We start from the raw sequence: 16,747 nt of genomic DNA, 5'->3' as shown, positions 1-16,747 counted from the left end.
CCAGACACCTTCAGCTCAGCAGAGCCCAGGACAAGCATCAGAAGCAGTAAGAGAAGGAAGGAAGATGTCTCCAACTTTTTGCGCTTCTCTGGTAAGAACTTGAATTCTGAGTTTATTTTCCCCCAGTTTGACAGATGCTTATTTAAATTCTAATAGATGGAATAGGGATCTGCACCCACCTTTAAAATGCTTGTTTAAATCATTAATAATTAAAAAAATGTGAAATGTGAGAATGCTCATGGGACAACAATGAGACTGTACATCAGTAACATGAGCTCCCACAGGATTTCCTGAGGTGAGAAATACATTGAAAACTCAACCTTAGAGTGTCTTTCTTTTTGTTATACCCTTTCTGCTATTTTTTATATTATATTATTTTCTATAATTTAGCATTACAACCAGATTACAACTGGGTGTAAATATATATACTGTTAGTACTGTGAGAATCAGTTAATGAGAACAAAAGTGGGTGTGACATACAGCACATTTTTCCATAATTACTCCAACCTGCAGTAGGGGCTTTAACCACCAGTTAGGATGACTGTGGATGAATTTCACACCTGTCTCGTGTCCTAAATGTACCAATTCCCTCCAGCTCAGAGCCCTGCTCCTCGTGCTGTTGGCCGTGCTGTCAGCCAGCAGTCCTGCCCAGGGGAAGGTGATAAAGCCTGGGCTCAAGCCAGAGAATCTCTTCAAGCAAGCATCTGCTGGATGCCCGAGCCAAAAAGACTCGAAATTCCCCCAAACTGTGAGAGTCAACCTCAGCATCAGCAACACAAACCAGGACACCAAAGCCAGCCCAGACGTCAGCAGCCGCTCTCTGGCTCCCTGGGATTACAGGTATGATCCCTGCCCCTATGGCCTGGAAAAACACTGCATGCCTTGGGCAAGAAAAATACCTTCATCTCTATTTTCAGTGCTTTACAGTTGAGAGATTTTGGAAATATGAGGGTATCCATGTCTGTATAATCCTCTTTGAAAGAGAACCAGTACAGAAAGCAGCACAAAAAAACCGATACAGAGTAGGCAATATACAGAAGGTGAAGAAAACAACGTTTATAATTTAATAATTAACTTGTTCACTGGGGCAAGCTTTATCTTCTAAAGCATTTTTAACGTAAAACATCATTATAAAATACCTCAGAGGGTTACACCAAATTCAACAGTGGTTTAACACCAACTTTGCAAGTTTTGGGGAGGAACTGAAGGATTTGGGGTCTCTTAGTTGAAGTGACATTGGAAAGTTCAAATAATTTCTGATAAGTCTCTCAAAGTCAGTGCCTGCTTGCAGCAAATCCTCTGCAAAGGCAGTTGCATCCAGCCATACATTTTAAAATATCCAGTATTTAGTTACTTACATCTTATTTCTGAAAAACCTGCAGTCTTGGAGAACCTGCTGTCCCTCTGTAGGCAATGCACCCTATGATGCACAGGTTCCTGAGCAGGGAGCCCAGAGTCATGCAGACTATCGTGCCTTTGGATTCAAACCTTCTCTTCCCTGCCAACCCCCAGGATCGACGAGGACCACGACCGCTTCCCGCGGCTGCTCGCGGACGCCGAGTGCCGCCACACCCGGTGCGTGACCCCGGAGGGGCAGCTGGACCACAGCCTCAACTCCGTCCCCATCATGCAGGAGATCCTGGTCCTGCGCAGGGAGCAGAAGGGCTGCCAGCAGTCCTACAGGCTGGAGAAGAAAAAAATCACCGTGGGCTGCACGTGTGTCACCCCCTTGGTCCAGCACCAGGCCTGAACGGAGCCCGAGGTGCAAGAGCAAGGAGCCACAGGGAACTTCTTGCGTGGAAAGGGCTTGATCCAGCCTCCAAAAAGCTGAATCGAGCCATAAAATTTGTCAAGAATACATCAGAATGTATTGAAAATTAGGTGTCTCAGTTAAAAAATAATGTTTCCCTCCAAAATCTTGAACTCCACAAATTCAGAATCCAGACACTTTCATGTGCCAGGCAGAAAAGTAATGGGAACTCTACCCATCCTTAGTTTACATTTTGAAATGTCTATTTATATAAATCTATTTATGCTGTTGGAAAACATGATATTAATGTATTATCCTAATATATATATTTTTTTAACTATTAAGGTAATGCTTATTTATCTTTGTGTAATAAAAAAAAGAAAATTGTGAAAATCTCTTTGGTATTCTCCTTTCTTTCTAAAGAAGTGTTCCTGATAAGGCAAGAAATCACTCTATCATGACCATAAAAGAGACTTACATAATGTTAAATCCTTAAATTCTCTTGATAACATCTACCTCTGCAGCAGTAGAATGTAAAGCCCATGGAAAAAAAAAAATAGGGAAAACACCATTTTACCAGTAGAGAAGCTAAGATACCTGGAGGGAAATTATTCATAAAGTGGTATCAAAGAGATTAAAACCAGACAAGCAAAAAAGGAAATTTCTACTGGGTAATTACCCAGTTACCCACCTAATTGATTGTTTCCAATCGGATTTGTAAAGATGGGTTCAACACAGAACCTTGAATGTTTCTTCGGGGGAAAATAAACTCCCTCCCCTAAAACAGCAAGTGCATTTCCCCTGCTGAGCTTTAACTCCACTCCAAAATCACCTGTGAATCTCAGCCCAACCCATCTCAGCCCATTTGCCATGGAGCAGAGGCACCACCTGGGCACACAGGAGAAGGCTCACGAGAGTCAGGTGGGTGACTGAAGCAATTCACCACATCTGGCTGATTGCAATCGTGATTTTCTCTGTGTTCCTGTGCTTCTAACACGTTTTCAGCCCTTCAAATGTGGAGCACCGTGCCACAGCACTTGCTGCGGTTGGATGGTGCTTGCGTGGGTGGGTGTCTGGCACAGCAGGTGGGTTTATTTAAAGCACACTTGGGTTAAAAGTGCCCCAGTGAACATGCTCCATGTTTCAGAGGGCAGGGCTGGCTGGTGAAGATGTGGATGTTTTGTTTGTTGCTGTCTCAGGGAGGTGTGGCCCCGCTGAGGCCCTGGTAAATGCAATAGCAAATACAGAACTTGTGGAGACACAGAGCTCAGGGCTGAGAGTCTCTAACCAGAGGGAAATTCCTCTCAGGTGAAAGCATCTTCTCCAGATCCAGCTGTGATCATCCCAACTTTTGCTACTGGGGATTTTTCTCTCCAGCCGTTCCAGTGAGCCCAAACCCTCCCTACCCTACTCGAGGTGGGTCAGCCTGTAAACTAAACCCACAGCACAGCCACACCATTCCCTGACCTGGCAGATAAACACTGGACCAAGGAAATATTGATTAATTCAGGCTGACCACAGTACCTGCAATCACAGCAATGAACTCCTGCCTACACCATTAGTTACCTTCAAACATTGATATAACTTTGCTTAAACATAGAAATCTAGGAGTGTATATGATCCAAACTTAGCTAGTTTCTGACCTTATCTCCAGTTATTCTTCCTTAAGGTCTCCTGCAGGTCCTGAAGTTTAACCCAGCTGACCCTCCCACAAGTATTAAGAAAGAATAGACTTTAAAAAAAAATCCTAAACCAAAAAACATCAAGGAACACTTATCCTTCAAGGTTTTCAAAGACTTATATAAATATCAGTCCAGGAAAATTGAAACAGAACTGACTTCCTTGTTGTTTAGATAATCTTTGAATGTCCTACTGCTCCTAGAATGAGTGTTGTCAAATTACCTACAATTAGCCCAAGTAACTTCCAACTGTTAAAATCACAGAGAGTCCAGCCCTGTCTTCCCTGGAAGTCGTGTGCCACTAGCTGGAGTTGGCACACGGGTAGTGGGGACTGGAAAGTGCTGAGAGAGCTATACTGAGGTGGAAAAACTCAGAACCAGGTCAGAAAGAGATGACACAGCTGGAGCATGGAAAAGCAACAGCTTTCTGCTGACAGACTTCACAGATCAGCGTGGTCATCATGGAATGGTTTGGGTTGGAAGGACCTTAAAGGTCATTTACTTCCAACCTCTCTGTCATGGGCAGGGACACCTTCCACTACCCCAGGTTGCTCCAAGCCCTGTCCAACACGGCCTTAGTGAAGATACACCAGTCTCCCTTGCATCAGCATGATTTTTGTTGAATCAATTACCAACCCAGCTAAATCTGAGCCTTAGGACAGAACAAATTTTTATTTATTTGGACAACTCTGTGCTCACACCTACAGGCTGCTTGGGTGATCTACATGCTCCTGCAGAAGCATTAAATAGGTTAATTAATAAGCTGGATTTATAGGGCCAGAGGACTGATTTCTTTCCTACTGGAAGTTCTCTCCTAACTCCTAGCACCATAAGCCAAAAGACTTTCCTTCACTGATTTCCTTCCTTGCTATGTTCAGTTGGAAAGGCACAGAATAATCCCAAATCAATGCATCATTACAAGGGTGACCTCATCAGTGTCTTTATTCTTCTGCAGTCAATAATGATCACAAGGAGAGACTAAAGAGAGTAGAGCTCCTCTTTCACCTATGCACAGCTCTTATCAGTTTGGGGTTCAACAGGTAAAGATTGCTTCTCCTTGTTTTCAAGAGTTTCAGTGCAAATTTCTGCTAATTTGATGCTCTTAAATGATATTGTCATTGGAGGAAGGGGGGTGGAATTGCTGCAAAATCCTCTCCAACATAAAAGTTTCCAGTCCAGCACTGCTCCCCATTTCAGTTTCATGTCAGTTTGCAAAATCTGAGCAGCAGTGACTTTGCAACCTGTGAGTAAAACCCACCAGAAAGGGAAGTTTGAACTTGGATTTTTGCAGATAATCATGCTCATCATTGCCACTTATCAAAGCAATCTGGATAGAAGCCAGATGCTTCTAAAATGTGCTACAGATTCAGCTGCAATGCAGGCCAAGAACAGAAGTTTCAGAAGTCTGAAGTAAAAAGCCACCCTAAAAAATTATAGGATCATGTTAGAGAGGAGATAAACTATCTCTAGTCATTTACCAGAACTGGGAACCTTGATCATGATACAAATATATTGTGCTTACTAAGAATGCAGATAAAACAGAAACATGATGGTTTGTACTGATTTTACTCACTCATAGAAAGCTGTGCCCAGGAAAAAAGCATTCTGTCAGTCTATGAGCCCCAAAGTGTGTCAAACATATTTTTAATCTTCTGTTGAAGTTATAGAAAAAGTAGAAAAGCTGAGCCACTTTTCTGAAAGAAGAATAAACAGTTACACCAAAAGCAAGAAGAGATTTCTTTGGTGAGCTGAGGTCCTGAACCTGCTGGAAGTATGGGGAATAAGAACTAGAACTAGAAACTCTGAAAACTAAATCTAGATAATATGAAAAATGTTTTTAGTCATAGAATATCCTGAGAGGACCTGCAAGGACCACTGCAGTCCAGGAACTCCTCTTCATGAGCAGCAAAGGCAGAAAGTGTAGTTTGTGTCTGGTGCTGAGCCTGGCTGGCATCCTCTCAGTTCCTGACAGCCAGCACCAGCACATGTCCCATCCCCACCAACAGCTCTGGCTCTGCCAGGTGGTACCAGACAATCACAGACATTTTAGGCAGGTTTGAGGTCTTTTTGTCACTGCCTTGCAACAGTAGAAAATGCAGAATCAGCCCACTCATTCTTCTCGAGCACAAGGTTAAAAATAATATCAAAGGAAAAGGGAGAAGGAGATGGAAACAAAAGGAGATTGTGGCATTATAGAATGGTTTGGGTTGGAAAAGACATTAAAGATCATCTCATTCCATCCTCCTACCATGGGCAGGGACACCTGCCACTAGCCCAGGTTGCTCCAAGCCCCGTCCAAACTGGCCTGGACACTTCCAGGGATGGAACAGCCACAGCTTCTCTCTCTCACTGCCTCACCACCCTCACAGGGAAGGTCAAGGAAAGTCTCCTGTTGTGGAGGTGATGGTGACATGGGAGCACATTTGTGGTCTGGTCTCTTGAGCCATCTCCAGAATCTGCAGTTGATACAAAAACTTATCCTATCCTCTGTACCCATCATGTTGGCACCAATCCAGAGATCCCCACAGGACTGCTCAGAAAATCACTCTTCCAGAGAATTTCTGGACTGATCAGAAAATTGCTCATCACCTTAAAATTCTGCCTGTAATGTCAAAATCCCAATAAACCATGTCGGTTTTCCAGCCATTAACCCTCTGCCTTACCAAATAGATAATTCTTGGGTTTTTTCAACCTTTTAGCTTGCCACCTTTGCATTCTTTACATAATTAATTTTGTAACATTTTCCAAAGTGGTGATTTTTGTGGAATAGGTTGCTGTGGTCTTTGAACACTCCCAGGAGCATCTGCCTGTGGTCAGGGGTCCAAAGAGGCCTGAGATACTTTCTGGTCAACACGACCCCAGGTCAAACCACAGGTCTGTGAGGAAGCATCTACCTGTGCTGGGTCACTGCAGTGCCCCCAGCCCATGGCAGTGCAGGGGGCTCTGCACTGTGCTTGATCCAACATCCCATGGGAGCTGCCACACCAGGATCAGCTGCCAGAACACACAGCCAAGGGGAGCAGTGAGCAGAAAAACAAAGGTAGGAGATTGGAGAGAGGAAATCAGGAGAAAAGGAATAGGAAAGGCCACGATGCTCAGATACCAACCTGGGACTGGAGGCGCTTAGCCCAGCAGGTTAGAGGAAGACACTGTGGCACTGCTGCCACACCTCCAGCTGTGTCTTCTCCTCCTGGTAAAACAATCCCAGTCCCTGCAGGCTGCTCCAAGCCCCCTTTCAGAGCCAGAGATGCCCAGCTGGGCACCCAGGGTTTGGGGCCACTGCTGCAAAAGGAACAAACCAAGCAAAGCCTTTAGCAAAGGCTGTGAATTGCACTTGCTCTCGGTGCTGATATGACTGTGCTGTTTACAAGAAGCATAAATTTGTTTGTCATGTTTGCTGATTCATGGAATCACAGGGTGGTTTATGTTGGAAGGGACCTTAAAGATCATCTAGTTCCAAACCTCAAATTAATAGATTGCTGGCAGCAAAAACCAGCATCCAAAAAATAACTGGGCTTGTATCTACAAGCTGCTGCACTCTAAGAATGATGCCATTAGGAGGAAACAAGCCCCACGTACAAGCAATGCCTCCCTGAGTGGTGTGTGGCTTGCAGTCGAGTGCTCTGCCTGCAAAACCTCACGACCCATGGGTGAGACTTCCTTAATTAGCCACCTATGTATTTTCCTAATTAGCTACTTCATTAGCCATCCAGTCAGGACCACTCTTGGGGTAAGCTGGTGGGTTTTTAGGAGCATCAGCACAGGATGATGCCGTGAACCCCATGTCAAAGTAATGACGAATGAGAGGAGAGATGCAGAGTATCTTTCTCCCTGAAAAACAAGTGAGGGCAGCCCCACAAGGCAGGTTTGTGGAGAGAAGTAGGTCAGGAGTAAGCAGCAGGTTGCAATTTCCTGGTCAGGGGTTACTGAAAGAGGAGAGCAGGAGACGCCTCCCTGGGCTGGCTCTGCACCACATGAAGAGCTCGGTGGTCATAACGAAACAGCTGCTGCCACAAACGGTGCAGATGCTCCTAACGGAGTGAGAAGGGCACCCACGGATGGTTGGAGTGGCTCCCAGTGACCCACGGGGCACAGAACACACCTCAGACTCACCGAAGAGCACCAGAGGATATAAGAGCCTGAGTGAGAGATGCGGGACTTCAGGCAGCTCTTCAAAATGCAATTTATTGTATCCAAGATGGTATAGCAGTCCAGGGCCGTGGGTGACAGAGCCTGTGCCTACAGCTGTCAGCTCCAGCTGCAGACAAGTCTGAATACCCCTTAATTTTGGTTACAATGCATTATATAATTTTCTTTGCCGATCATCTTAATAAACCAATCTATACTTTTACTTATAGTCTATCATAACTACTATAGTTGTCATATTCATGTTACTATTCTCCAATCACAAAAAATTAGTATGTTACAGTTTAAGCTAGAAGTTTTTTTTCAGTTTTCTTGCAGTGGAAAATTCTGAGACGTTTTTTCTACTTGCAACATGGGCAGTCTTGTTTGTCTGTGGAATCTTTTTGTTTGGTAAAAGAATCTTCTGTTTGTGGTGGGTTTATCCTTTTCTCTAAGCCATAAAACCCCTTCTAACTAACATACCCTTTGCCTTCTTAGTTATCCAGTAAGACTGGCTCAGCAATTCTTTTCTTCTATATCAAAATTCGATTTCATTGCCATTCCTTCTTCAGATTCTACATTAAAAAAATCTTTCTGCCAAGCATACATATCTGTTAAACTTTCTTGTCAAACTTTCATCCATCCCAACAAGAGGAGATATGAAAGACTTGTAGAATCACAGAACTGTGGAATGTTTTGGGTTGGAAGGGAACTCAAACACCATCTCATTCCATCCCCTGCCACCTTTTACTACTCCAGGTGGTCCAAAGCCCCATCCAACCTGGCCTTGATTCATCTGGACCCAGCAACTCACCTGGCCCACCCTGAGCAGGAAACCCAGGGTCCACCTGCACCAGGTGGATCTGATTTAAAGTGGTTTCTGTGCAGTCAAAATGAAAGACTAGAATGCCTGCGTGGGTTTGTCCTGATTTAAATGTAAAAGGAAATGCAGGCTTAAAACCTCCTGCAGCAGAAACCGAAGCAGAGGTCTGAGAGCCTGGCTCAGCTCTGATGGAAGAGGAGCAATGTCAAAAAAAGCGATATTGCAGTAATTTGATAAAAGAGTAGATAGTTATAGGATCATGGAATATCCTCAGGGACACAAGGATCACCCAGTCCAGCTCCTGAACAGGGAGCTGTGCCAGGCTGTGTTCCTTGTGCAGCTCAGGAGGGAAGGGGCAGTTCCTCATTTCCTAAGGCAGGACACCTCAGCTCAGCAGGAAACCACGCCCTGCAGGTAGTTCCTGGTTCCTTGATGTGAGGGATCCTCATCCAGGCTTTAATCCCAGCACCTGAGAATTTCCTGGCTGGGGAGCACTGGGATTAAGCCATCAACATCTCCCTGCATTCCTGCTCAGCCAACCATTCAGCTGGGGGAGGAGAAAGTTGCTTATAGGGATGAAAGCTTGCCTGGAGGAGGCTAGGACAGACCTTTCCCAGCTCTAATGAACCATCCCAAATTCTGGCTGCAGCCCTGGAATGTGACATCTCCTATCTTTTTTTCCCACCATTCCTAGACACCATCCCAGCGGTCTAAAAAACCTCATTCCATTGCCACCACTGCCTGCAGAACCTCCCTTCACTGCTTTCAGCCTCTTCTTTGAGTCTTTTCATCTATTTAGGCTGCAAGTTCTCTTCTGCTCCTTCTTACTCATCTCACTGCACAGGAAAATACCCGATCTGTGCCGAAATCTCTCAGTGCTACTGCAGCACAAACCCATTCTCTGTGTCTCTTGTCATTCTGAACTACCATGAAAAACTATTTTTTAAAATAAAATATTATTTTTATTCAGCAGATAAGTTATTGAATAAATACAGATTAAATTTATCAATTTTTTTATACTCTGAGCACACACAGAGCCATAAATACAGCTATAAATAGAAGACATAAATAGAAATATAGATATCTGTTGGTTGTTTACCATTTCAGCACTCAACAAGTGGAGTCAGTTACCTCCCAAAATGTTTTGCAGTAAATCAATTGCAGCAGTGACATAAACCCAGACTGTGGTGACAACCAGGCCTGGTGGCACCAATGTCTGACTGACATCCCAGTGAGCAGGGATGGCCAGAGAAGGGAAATGGGATAGGGATGAAGAAGGGAGGGAGAAGATGCAGGATGAGGAATTTTTTGTGGCAGTGCTGGTGGGCATGTATTCAATTAGGGCAATTTACTGCCAAGAACAACTTCATAAACTATAATTAATTTGGTTCACCAAACTGATATAAACCACAATGAAAAAATAAATTTTAAAAAGCACTGCTAGGGGCCACAAACAAAACTCTTCCTCCCTTCCACCATCAGCTACCAACGATCTCCATCCTGAAATCCATAAATGAACAACAGCAAGAATCGTGACTTTCACGAGACAATTTGCTCAGATTTGGAAGGGGAACGACGCGTTGAATTCCTGGAGCGCGAGGCGGGCAGCTGTGGGATTTCACCAGAGGGATTTTTATGGGAAATACTTCCTCTCCCCTAGGCTGCCTGCTGCTAGGACTGGTGCTGGATGACGGGGGTGACGCAGGTGCAGCCCACGGTGATGATCCTCTTCTCCAGGCGGTAGGAGGGGACGCAGCCGCGCCGCTCCCGCCGCAGCACCAGGATCTCCTGCTGGATGGGCACCGAGTTGAGGCCGTGGTCCTCCTGCCCCTGGGGGCTCACACAGCCCGACAGGCGGCACCGGGCGTCGGCAATCACCCGTGGGAAGCGGTTGGGATCCTCGTCCAGCCTGGGAACGGGGACACAAAACTGATTTAAGCACCTGGATGTTGTGGTTTGGTAGGACCTTCTTGTTTATATCCCCATCGTCCTATTTAACCTGTGTGCTCTCACTGTGAGACGCAAAGGATTTCCTAATCCTCAATGGTTTCACAATGATTTCCTAGAAATGGGGAATATTGGTGTATCACTCTTTAGGAGCTGATGAATGGAGCGGAGCTGGGTTAAATAATGCAGAGCTCACAACTGGCCTATTCATTTCTGTTTGGTTTTAATTTCAGCATTTGGGTGTTTCTTTCTGTTAGGAAGATGCGAAATGTCAATGTACTCACATCATTCTTTTCCCAGAGGAATAATTAATTTCATTGTTATTTCAACCTCATGCAGCACCAAAAGCTCAGGCCAGAGGAGTTAGAAAGTTGCTCAGAGGAGCTGGGAAAGCTCCAGGAGCACCAGGAGGGGCTGAGGGAGCTGGGAAAGGGGCTCAGCCTGGAGAAAATGAGGCTCAGGGGGGACCTTCTGGCTCTGCACAACTCCTGACAGGAGGGGACAGCCAGGGGGGTCAGGCTCTGCTCCCAGGGAACAAGGGACAAGAGGAAACAGCCTCAAGTTGCTCTAGGGAAGGTTTAGATTGGATATTAAGAAAAATCTCTTCCCTGAAAGGGTTGTTAAGGCCTGGCACAGCTGCCCAGGAATTATCCCTGGAGGGCTTTAAAAGCCGTGTGGATGTGGCACTTGGGGACACAGGTCAGTGGTGGCCTTGGCAGTGCTGGGGAAATGGTTGGACTCAAAGACCTCAGAGGGCTTTTCCAGCCTCAATGATTCTGTGATTGATAAAGACTGACAAAAAGATTGGAAACCATTTCATTGATAGCCCCTTGCACTGCAAACAGTTTTTCCTGAAGAAATCCCAACAAATATCAGAACACCAGGGTGTGTCAGAAGTGTTTGCAATATTCATGGGACTCTGGACATATGCTGAGAATGAACCACAGCCAGCACAAAAAACCATCTGTGGCACAGCCCTCACAATTTAGAGAACAACTGAACAGTTACCTGTAATCCCAGGGAGCGAGAGACCGGTTCCTGACATCATGGACCATCCCAAAGGCATGATCTGAGTTGCTGATCTGAATCTCAACGTTCACTGTTGTGGGGAATTTGGGATCCTTTTGGTTCAGGCAACCTTCTTTCAGCCTTGCAGAGGCACCAGCCTTTCTGTGGGGTGAGCTCCTCACAGTGAGGGCTAAAACCAGCACCAAAAACAGAGATCTGAACTGGGGGAGAGAAAGGTGTTGTTAGTTCTGCCCAGTCAGGAAAGAGAGAGCACCAAGAGCCAAGTCTTGGTTAGACTGGACCATCTTCATATTTATATTTGTGTGAAATGGGCCAAGATGAGCAAATAGCATAATTATGTTAATAAAACTCATCATAACTGATGCTAAACCCCGATTTAAATGCTGGTTCACAGTTGATTCTGCAATAGGAAGAGCACCTGTCCAACAAGCTGTGAAGATCCTACTCTGAGGTCCCACAGACCCATCTTTTAATCTAAAACCTGGGGTAAGGACTCAGCTGACCCCTGTGCCTAAGCTTAAAACCTTGCCCAGCCATGGTTTTCTCAGGACAATAAAAGCTGGCCACCCACAGCCATCTGATGGAAATACCCCTTTTCCCAAGAAAATCTGGGATTCTTGAGCAATTTCCAGTAGGCAGAGTTTTAGTAAATATTAGAATCATAGAATATCCTAAACAGAAGGGGAACCACAAGGATCATTAAGACCAGTTCCTAAAAAGAAGCCAAAATAAATGCAGGGCTTTTAAGAAAATCACAGGAGCTGACAGTGCTGCAAATGCTACCCAGGTTGAAATTCAAATGCATAGGTATCCACAGTGCAATTTCAGCAGTTTTGATAACATGTTGTCTGCAAAAAGGATTCTGCCAATCCCCCATCAGCAGTGCTGATGAGATAAATAAATAATGGGTTTATTATGCCCATGCAAGCATGCCCTCATCACTCAGTCACCAAGCAGCTGCATCAGCCACACCCAGCATCCCATGCAGCTCCCAGCAAGGCTAAAAGGGTTTTCTGCACAAATCAGGGGATTTGCACTCTGCTTTCTGTCTTGCAGCAAATACATCTTATTCTCTATTTTAAATATAAGTACTTACCCCAGCAGAGCTCGTGAAAGCCATGGTAACCTCCCTGCTGCTTTGGGTGGATGTTAGGGCAATCGGACAAGAGAATTCTCCTTCTCTGAGACCCGTTCAACCCTGCTTCTGTCTTAAAGCCAGTTGTGCTCTCCATTTTATAGCAAAGCTGAGGCACTGCCATCCTTTCCATTGCAGCACAGCTGGCTTACCTAACCTGAGGTTAGGAGCTGATATTGCAAATTTTAGCCCACTTCCTCCCATTTAACTCCAAAAAAGGGAAGGGCAAATACTACTACCAGCATCCCAAATCAGCCAATACCATTTATTCAGGCAGATCAAGAGATAAGGACTTAAAAAAAAGCGAATTATTCAGGCAGGTGGGGTTTTTTTTCACTCCTTTCCACTCCCCTCTTTCTAATAATAGTGTTCTTTCACCACAAACTTGTGTGGATGCACTCCCACGTGCCTCAAACAAGCCCAACAGCAGAGATCAGCAAGCTGCAAAGTCAGACACCCAGCAAGGGTTTCAAAATGAGGGCAGGACATGGAACATCAACATTTAACCTCCCTTCAACTGCACAATCCACACCCACCCCATCTCAGGCATCCCTGTGTCCATCAGGGACTGGACAGGGGAAGAATAAGTGCCATTAAAATTCCTTCTGGGGTGTCAGGACACCAGGAGCTGGGATGCCTTCCCTGCTAGTGGTGACACACTATGGAGAATTCTCATACATACCCTGTTAGGGCCCTGACCACCACCAGGAGCCCCATTCTGGCTCAGCTTTGACTCCCAGTCCCTGCCTGAGCTGTGCTGCTGGAATACTGGAGCAGCATTTCTCCTGGATGGGCTCCTTGGACATACGCAGTGGTGAATGGAGCTGGGGAAGGGGCTGGAGCACCAGGAGGAGCCCAGACTTTTGGAATAATCTGGAGCTAGTCCATCTTTGATATCTTTAGCACTCCCACACACACAGTTCCTTACTGATCCACCTTTATCCTTTCCTTTGCACACTTTGCTCCTGCTTCTGTACATCCCATAAGTCTTGCACAATCCCAAAACACTCCAATAAGTCCCATGGCCCTGTAGCCAGCAAGGTGGTGTGAGGAAAGCCTCTCCTGACTTGTCTGGTGGGACTCACATGGAATATGGTGGGACTAGGGTTGACCATGGTCCTTGAAGAGCCCTGAAAGAGCTGGGTCAGAACCTTCATTTGAATTCCTCCACCTGCTCCTGTTCCTTTGTGTCTGTGGAAGATTTAACCCCCTCACAATCATACAAACCTCACTTAATTATTAACAGGAGAGGGAGGCATGAAAATAGAAGTGAAAACAGGATTCTTCATCCTGTGGTCCACAAAGAAGCAGCTACCAACTGGAAAGTTTGTGCATGTGGTGTTTCCCTGGAGCACCAGCAGGTCTCTTAGGGAGTAAAAGCCATTTTTATGTCAAAAAAAACCCCAAAACAACACATAACAACTGGATGAAGCTTATTTGTGGAGAAAAGCACTGAGAGAAACCTTTCTCAAAGCTATGTAGCCAAGCTGGAAGCAAAGCAATAAAGTGTTTTCACACAAATTCATCTTCAGTCATCCAGGGAATCAACAGATTAATGACATTTTCAGTCAAAAAAACAGTTCCCACAAAAGAGATTTCTTACAAAAAAAAAAAAAAAAAAATCAGAAACTTCTCACAAATTCACAGAACTTTCCAAGGAGAAGGGACCAATGGTGCCTGCTCTGTCACCTCCCTTGAATCACAGCAGCAGAAATCTGCATCGACTGATGCTTTACATCACTGCAGGATGTTGTCATGACTTTGTGGTCTGGTTCAACCGGCTGCTCAGAGCCCAGCTACTCTCCTCCTGTGCATTTGTCACATTTCAGGTTATCAAGTCCACACGAGGCAACACTAGAGCTGTGACACATGCTCCTATTCTGACTGGCCTAAATGTTCACCAGTACACCTACTGAGATGTGACACGGAGCGTGGAGGAGCAAGAGAGGGTAGAATTACCAGAAATCCACTTTTTTAGCCCAGAAGCTGACCTCCTTTTTTTCCCCCTGAGTGTTCATCGTGAAAGGAAAGGGGACTGCCATGAAAACGGGTTGGATTGTGCAAAAACGGGGTTGAGTGGAAATGGTTACGTGTGACGAAGCAATGACGTTGTCACGCCAAATACTGGGTTATGAACCCCCACCACCACTTTCCACTCACTTCTTGTGTCTTCAGCAGCTTCTAACTTCAGCAGGGATTCCCTCTTTGACCCAGAATTTCCTGCTGAACTTGTCTTGACGAGTTGAAGTTTACTAAAAAAATCACAAAGGAGGCCACCAAACGTGAATCATCACAAGGGAAGGAAAATACTTTTATTCCTAGAATCACAGAATGGCTCTGGTGGGAAAGGACTTTAAAGATCATACAGTTCCACTACCCAAGCTGCTCCAAACCCTGGCCTTGGACACTTCCAGGGACCCAGGGCAGCCACAGCTTCTCTGGGCACCCTGTGCCAGGGCCTCCCCATCCTTACAGGGAAGATTTTTTTCCTTATAGGTAGGAATATAAAGTTATCTCAAAAAGCTTTTCCCTCTCACACATCAAGGGCTTGGAGATTAAATATTAATTCCACTTACCAGAACTCTTCTACTCTTGAGCTCCTATAAAGAATCAGCACTGCCTGCACTGCAGGATATGTTACATGCTTAGGTTCAGGTTTTTGTGGATGATTAAGTCACGCGATAATATGGGTTGGAAAGAACCTTACAGACCATCCAGTCCCACCCCTGCCATGGGCAGGGACACCTTCCACAAGACCAAGTGCTCAGAGCACCTTCCACAGCCTGCAGCAGCTAAAGGCTGAAATCACAGCCTCCGAATCTCCAGATGACAGGGTCAAATGAAAATTTCAGCTGCAGCACAGGACACAGCTTTGTACTTCCAGGAGATTGCTCCTGCCTCTCCAGGCTTCTCTCGTCAACAAAGACACCTCTCCCAATTGTAAAGCATGCACCGGGGTGGCCACCAGCACAGGGGGATGGTAGTCACCCACAGCCTACAGCCCCGGGTACAGGATAGGGAAATACCCAGATTTCTCTACCCTGGAGCTCCTCCTGGTGTCCTCTCACGAGAAACTCAGTATTAGCTGTTCCTCAGCTCTAAGGGCAGGGAAAACACAAAATCATGGAATTACGGAATGGGCTGGGACACCTTCCACTAGTCCAGGTTGCTCCAAGCCCCATCCAACCTTGAACACTTCCAGCGATTCAGGGGTCTCCCCACCCTCACAGGAAAAAATTTCTCCCCAGCATCCCCATCTATCCCTGCCCTCTGGCAGTGAGAAGCCATTCTCCCTGTCCTGTCCCTCCATCCCTCATCCCAAGCCCCTGTCCCGCTCTCTTGGAGGCCCTTTAAGCACTGGAAGGGGCTCTTAAATCTCTCCAGATCCTTCTCCAGGCTGAACAATCCCAGCTCTCCCATCCCATCTCCAGAGAAGAGGATCTGTGTTTGTTTAATTTTCACCAGTTTTTGCAATTTTGAGCCAGACCTTGCCTGAAGGTCCAAGGTTGCTCTGTACTAGCACAATACACCCACTCAGAGATCCTTAGGCTGCAAACACACAAAACCCCCTCAAAACCTGCTGTCAGTTGCTTTCTTGGATGAGAGGAGCTCCAAAATCTGTCTTGAGCTCACCAGGCAGCTGAAGTCCTTCCACAGCAGCACAAATCCCACCTGTGTAAGTGCAGCTGTATCCCCACAAGTGGGAATCCTACATCCCCCCAAACAGCCAACCATGGGTGAACAGTAGAGACATTTATATAACCCAAATAAAGATTGATGGCACCCAGGAAGAAGGGAGCTGTGTCTGGATAGGCAGTGACAACAACAAACCTGTTCAGGGGTTCCTCCAAAGTTCAAACTCACAAAGACAAAAGAAACTGAAGAAAAACCCAAACCTTCATCAGCTCTGGACCACAAGCTGCCAGAACTGTCCTGATTGTGTGCACAGCTTTTCTTGAAAGTTTGCCATCCCCAGGACATGATCCCAAGCTAAAGGCAGGAAAAGGAGGAGATGGAATCCATCTGTGCCAGGGACACATTCCCTGGGCAGCTCTGAGACCTTCCAAGTTCCTTCCCTGGGGCTAAAACCCCCATCAGGGGTGTGAAATCTGGAAATTTAAGCTGACCCATGGGCAGTGGAACAGGTCAGACTACACCTGGCCCTCCATTGCCAGGAATCATCCTCCACAAGAGGAGTGGGAAGGGCAGAATCAACAGGATGGTCTTTAGGCACCTTTCCCTGCGAGACAAGAACATCT

The 16,747-nt window shown here is 45.8% G+C and overlaps 2 protein-coding genes across 2 annotated transcripts; one reads left to right on the top strand and one right to left on the bottom strand.

The window, feature by feature from the left end:
- Positions 1–430: 430 nt before the first annotated feature.
- Positions 431–1,874, top strand: IL17A (interleukin 17A). Its single transcript, XM_031504549.3, has 2 exons — positions 431–840; positions 1,513–1,874. The coding sequence occupies exons 1-2, from the start codon at positions 548–550 to the stop codon at positions 1,748–1,750; spliced, it is 531 nt and encodes a 176-aa protein (XP_031360409.3). The 5' UTR covers positions 431–547; the 3' UTR covers positions 1,751–1,874.
- Positions 1,875–9,909: 8,035 nt separating this feature from the next.
- On the bottom strand, positions 9,910–12,563 carry LOC110481224 (interleukin-17F-like). The gene is made up of 3 exons (XM_021549740.3): positions 12,450–12,563; positions 11,333–11,553; positions 9,910–10,286 (listed from the first exon to the last, which is right to left on the bottom strand). The coding sequence occupies exons 1-3, from the start codon at positions 12,471–12,473 to the stop codon at positions 10,049–10,051; spliced, it is 483 nt and encodes a 160-aa protein (XP_021405415.2). The 5' UTR covers positions 12,474–12,563; the 3' UTR covers positions 9,910–10,048.
- Positions 12,564–16,747: the final 4,184 nt, after the last annotated feature.

This window comes from Lonchura striata, chromosome 3 (genome assembly GCF_050655825.1).
Source record: "Lonchura striata isolate lonStrDom1 chromosome 3, ASM5065582v1, whole genome shotgun sequence".
NCBI classification, from domain to species: domain Eukaryota; kingdom Metazoa; phylum Chordata; class Aves; order Passeriformes; family Estrildidae; genus Lonchura; species Lonchura striata.
Note: the sequence above shows the minus strand (reverse complement) of the source record. Positions and strands in the feature narration are given on the sequence as shown.

Excerpts from the sequence above, each read along its gene's own strand:
- IL17A (XM_031504549.3), top strand. The coding sequence starts at position 548 with ATGAATTTCACACCTGTCTCGTGTCCTAAATGTACCAATTCCCTCCAG. Across the intron at positions 841-1,512 it reads CTGGCTCCCTGGGATTACAG|GATCGACGAGGACCACGACC; the intron begins GTATGATCCCTG and ends GCCAACCCCCAG.
- LOC110481224 (XM_021549740.3), bottom strand. The coding sequence starts at position 12,473 with ATGGCTTTCACGAGCTCTGCTGGG. Across the intron at positions 11,554-12,449 it reads CTTTCACGAGCTCTGCTGGG|TTCAGATCTCTGTTTTTGGT; the intron begins GTAAGTACTTAT and ends TCTCTCCCCCAG. Across the intron at positions 10,287-11,332 it reads CTCGCTCCCTGGGATTACAG|GCTGGACGAGGATCCCAACC; the intron begins GTAACTGTTCAG and ends CCCCGTTCCCAG.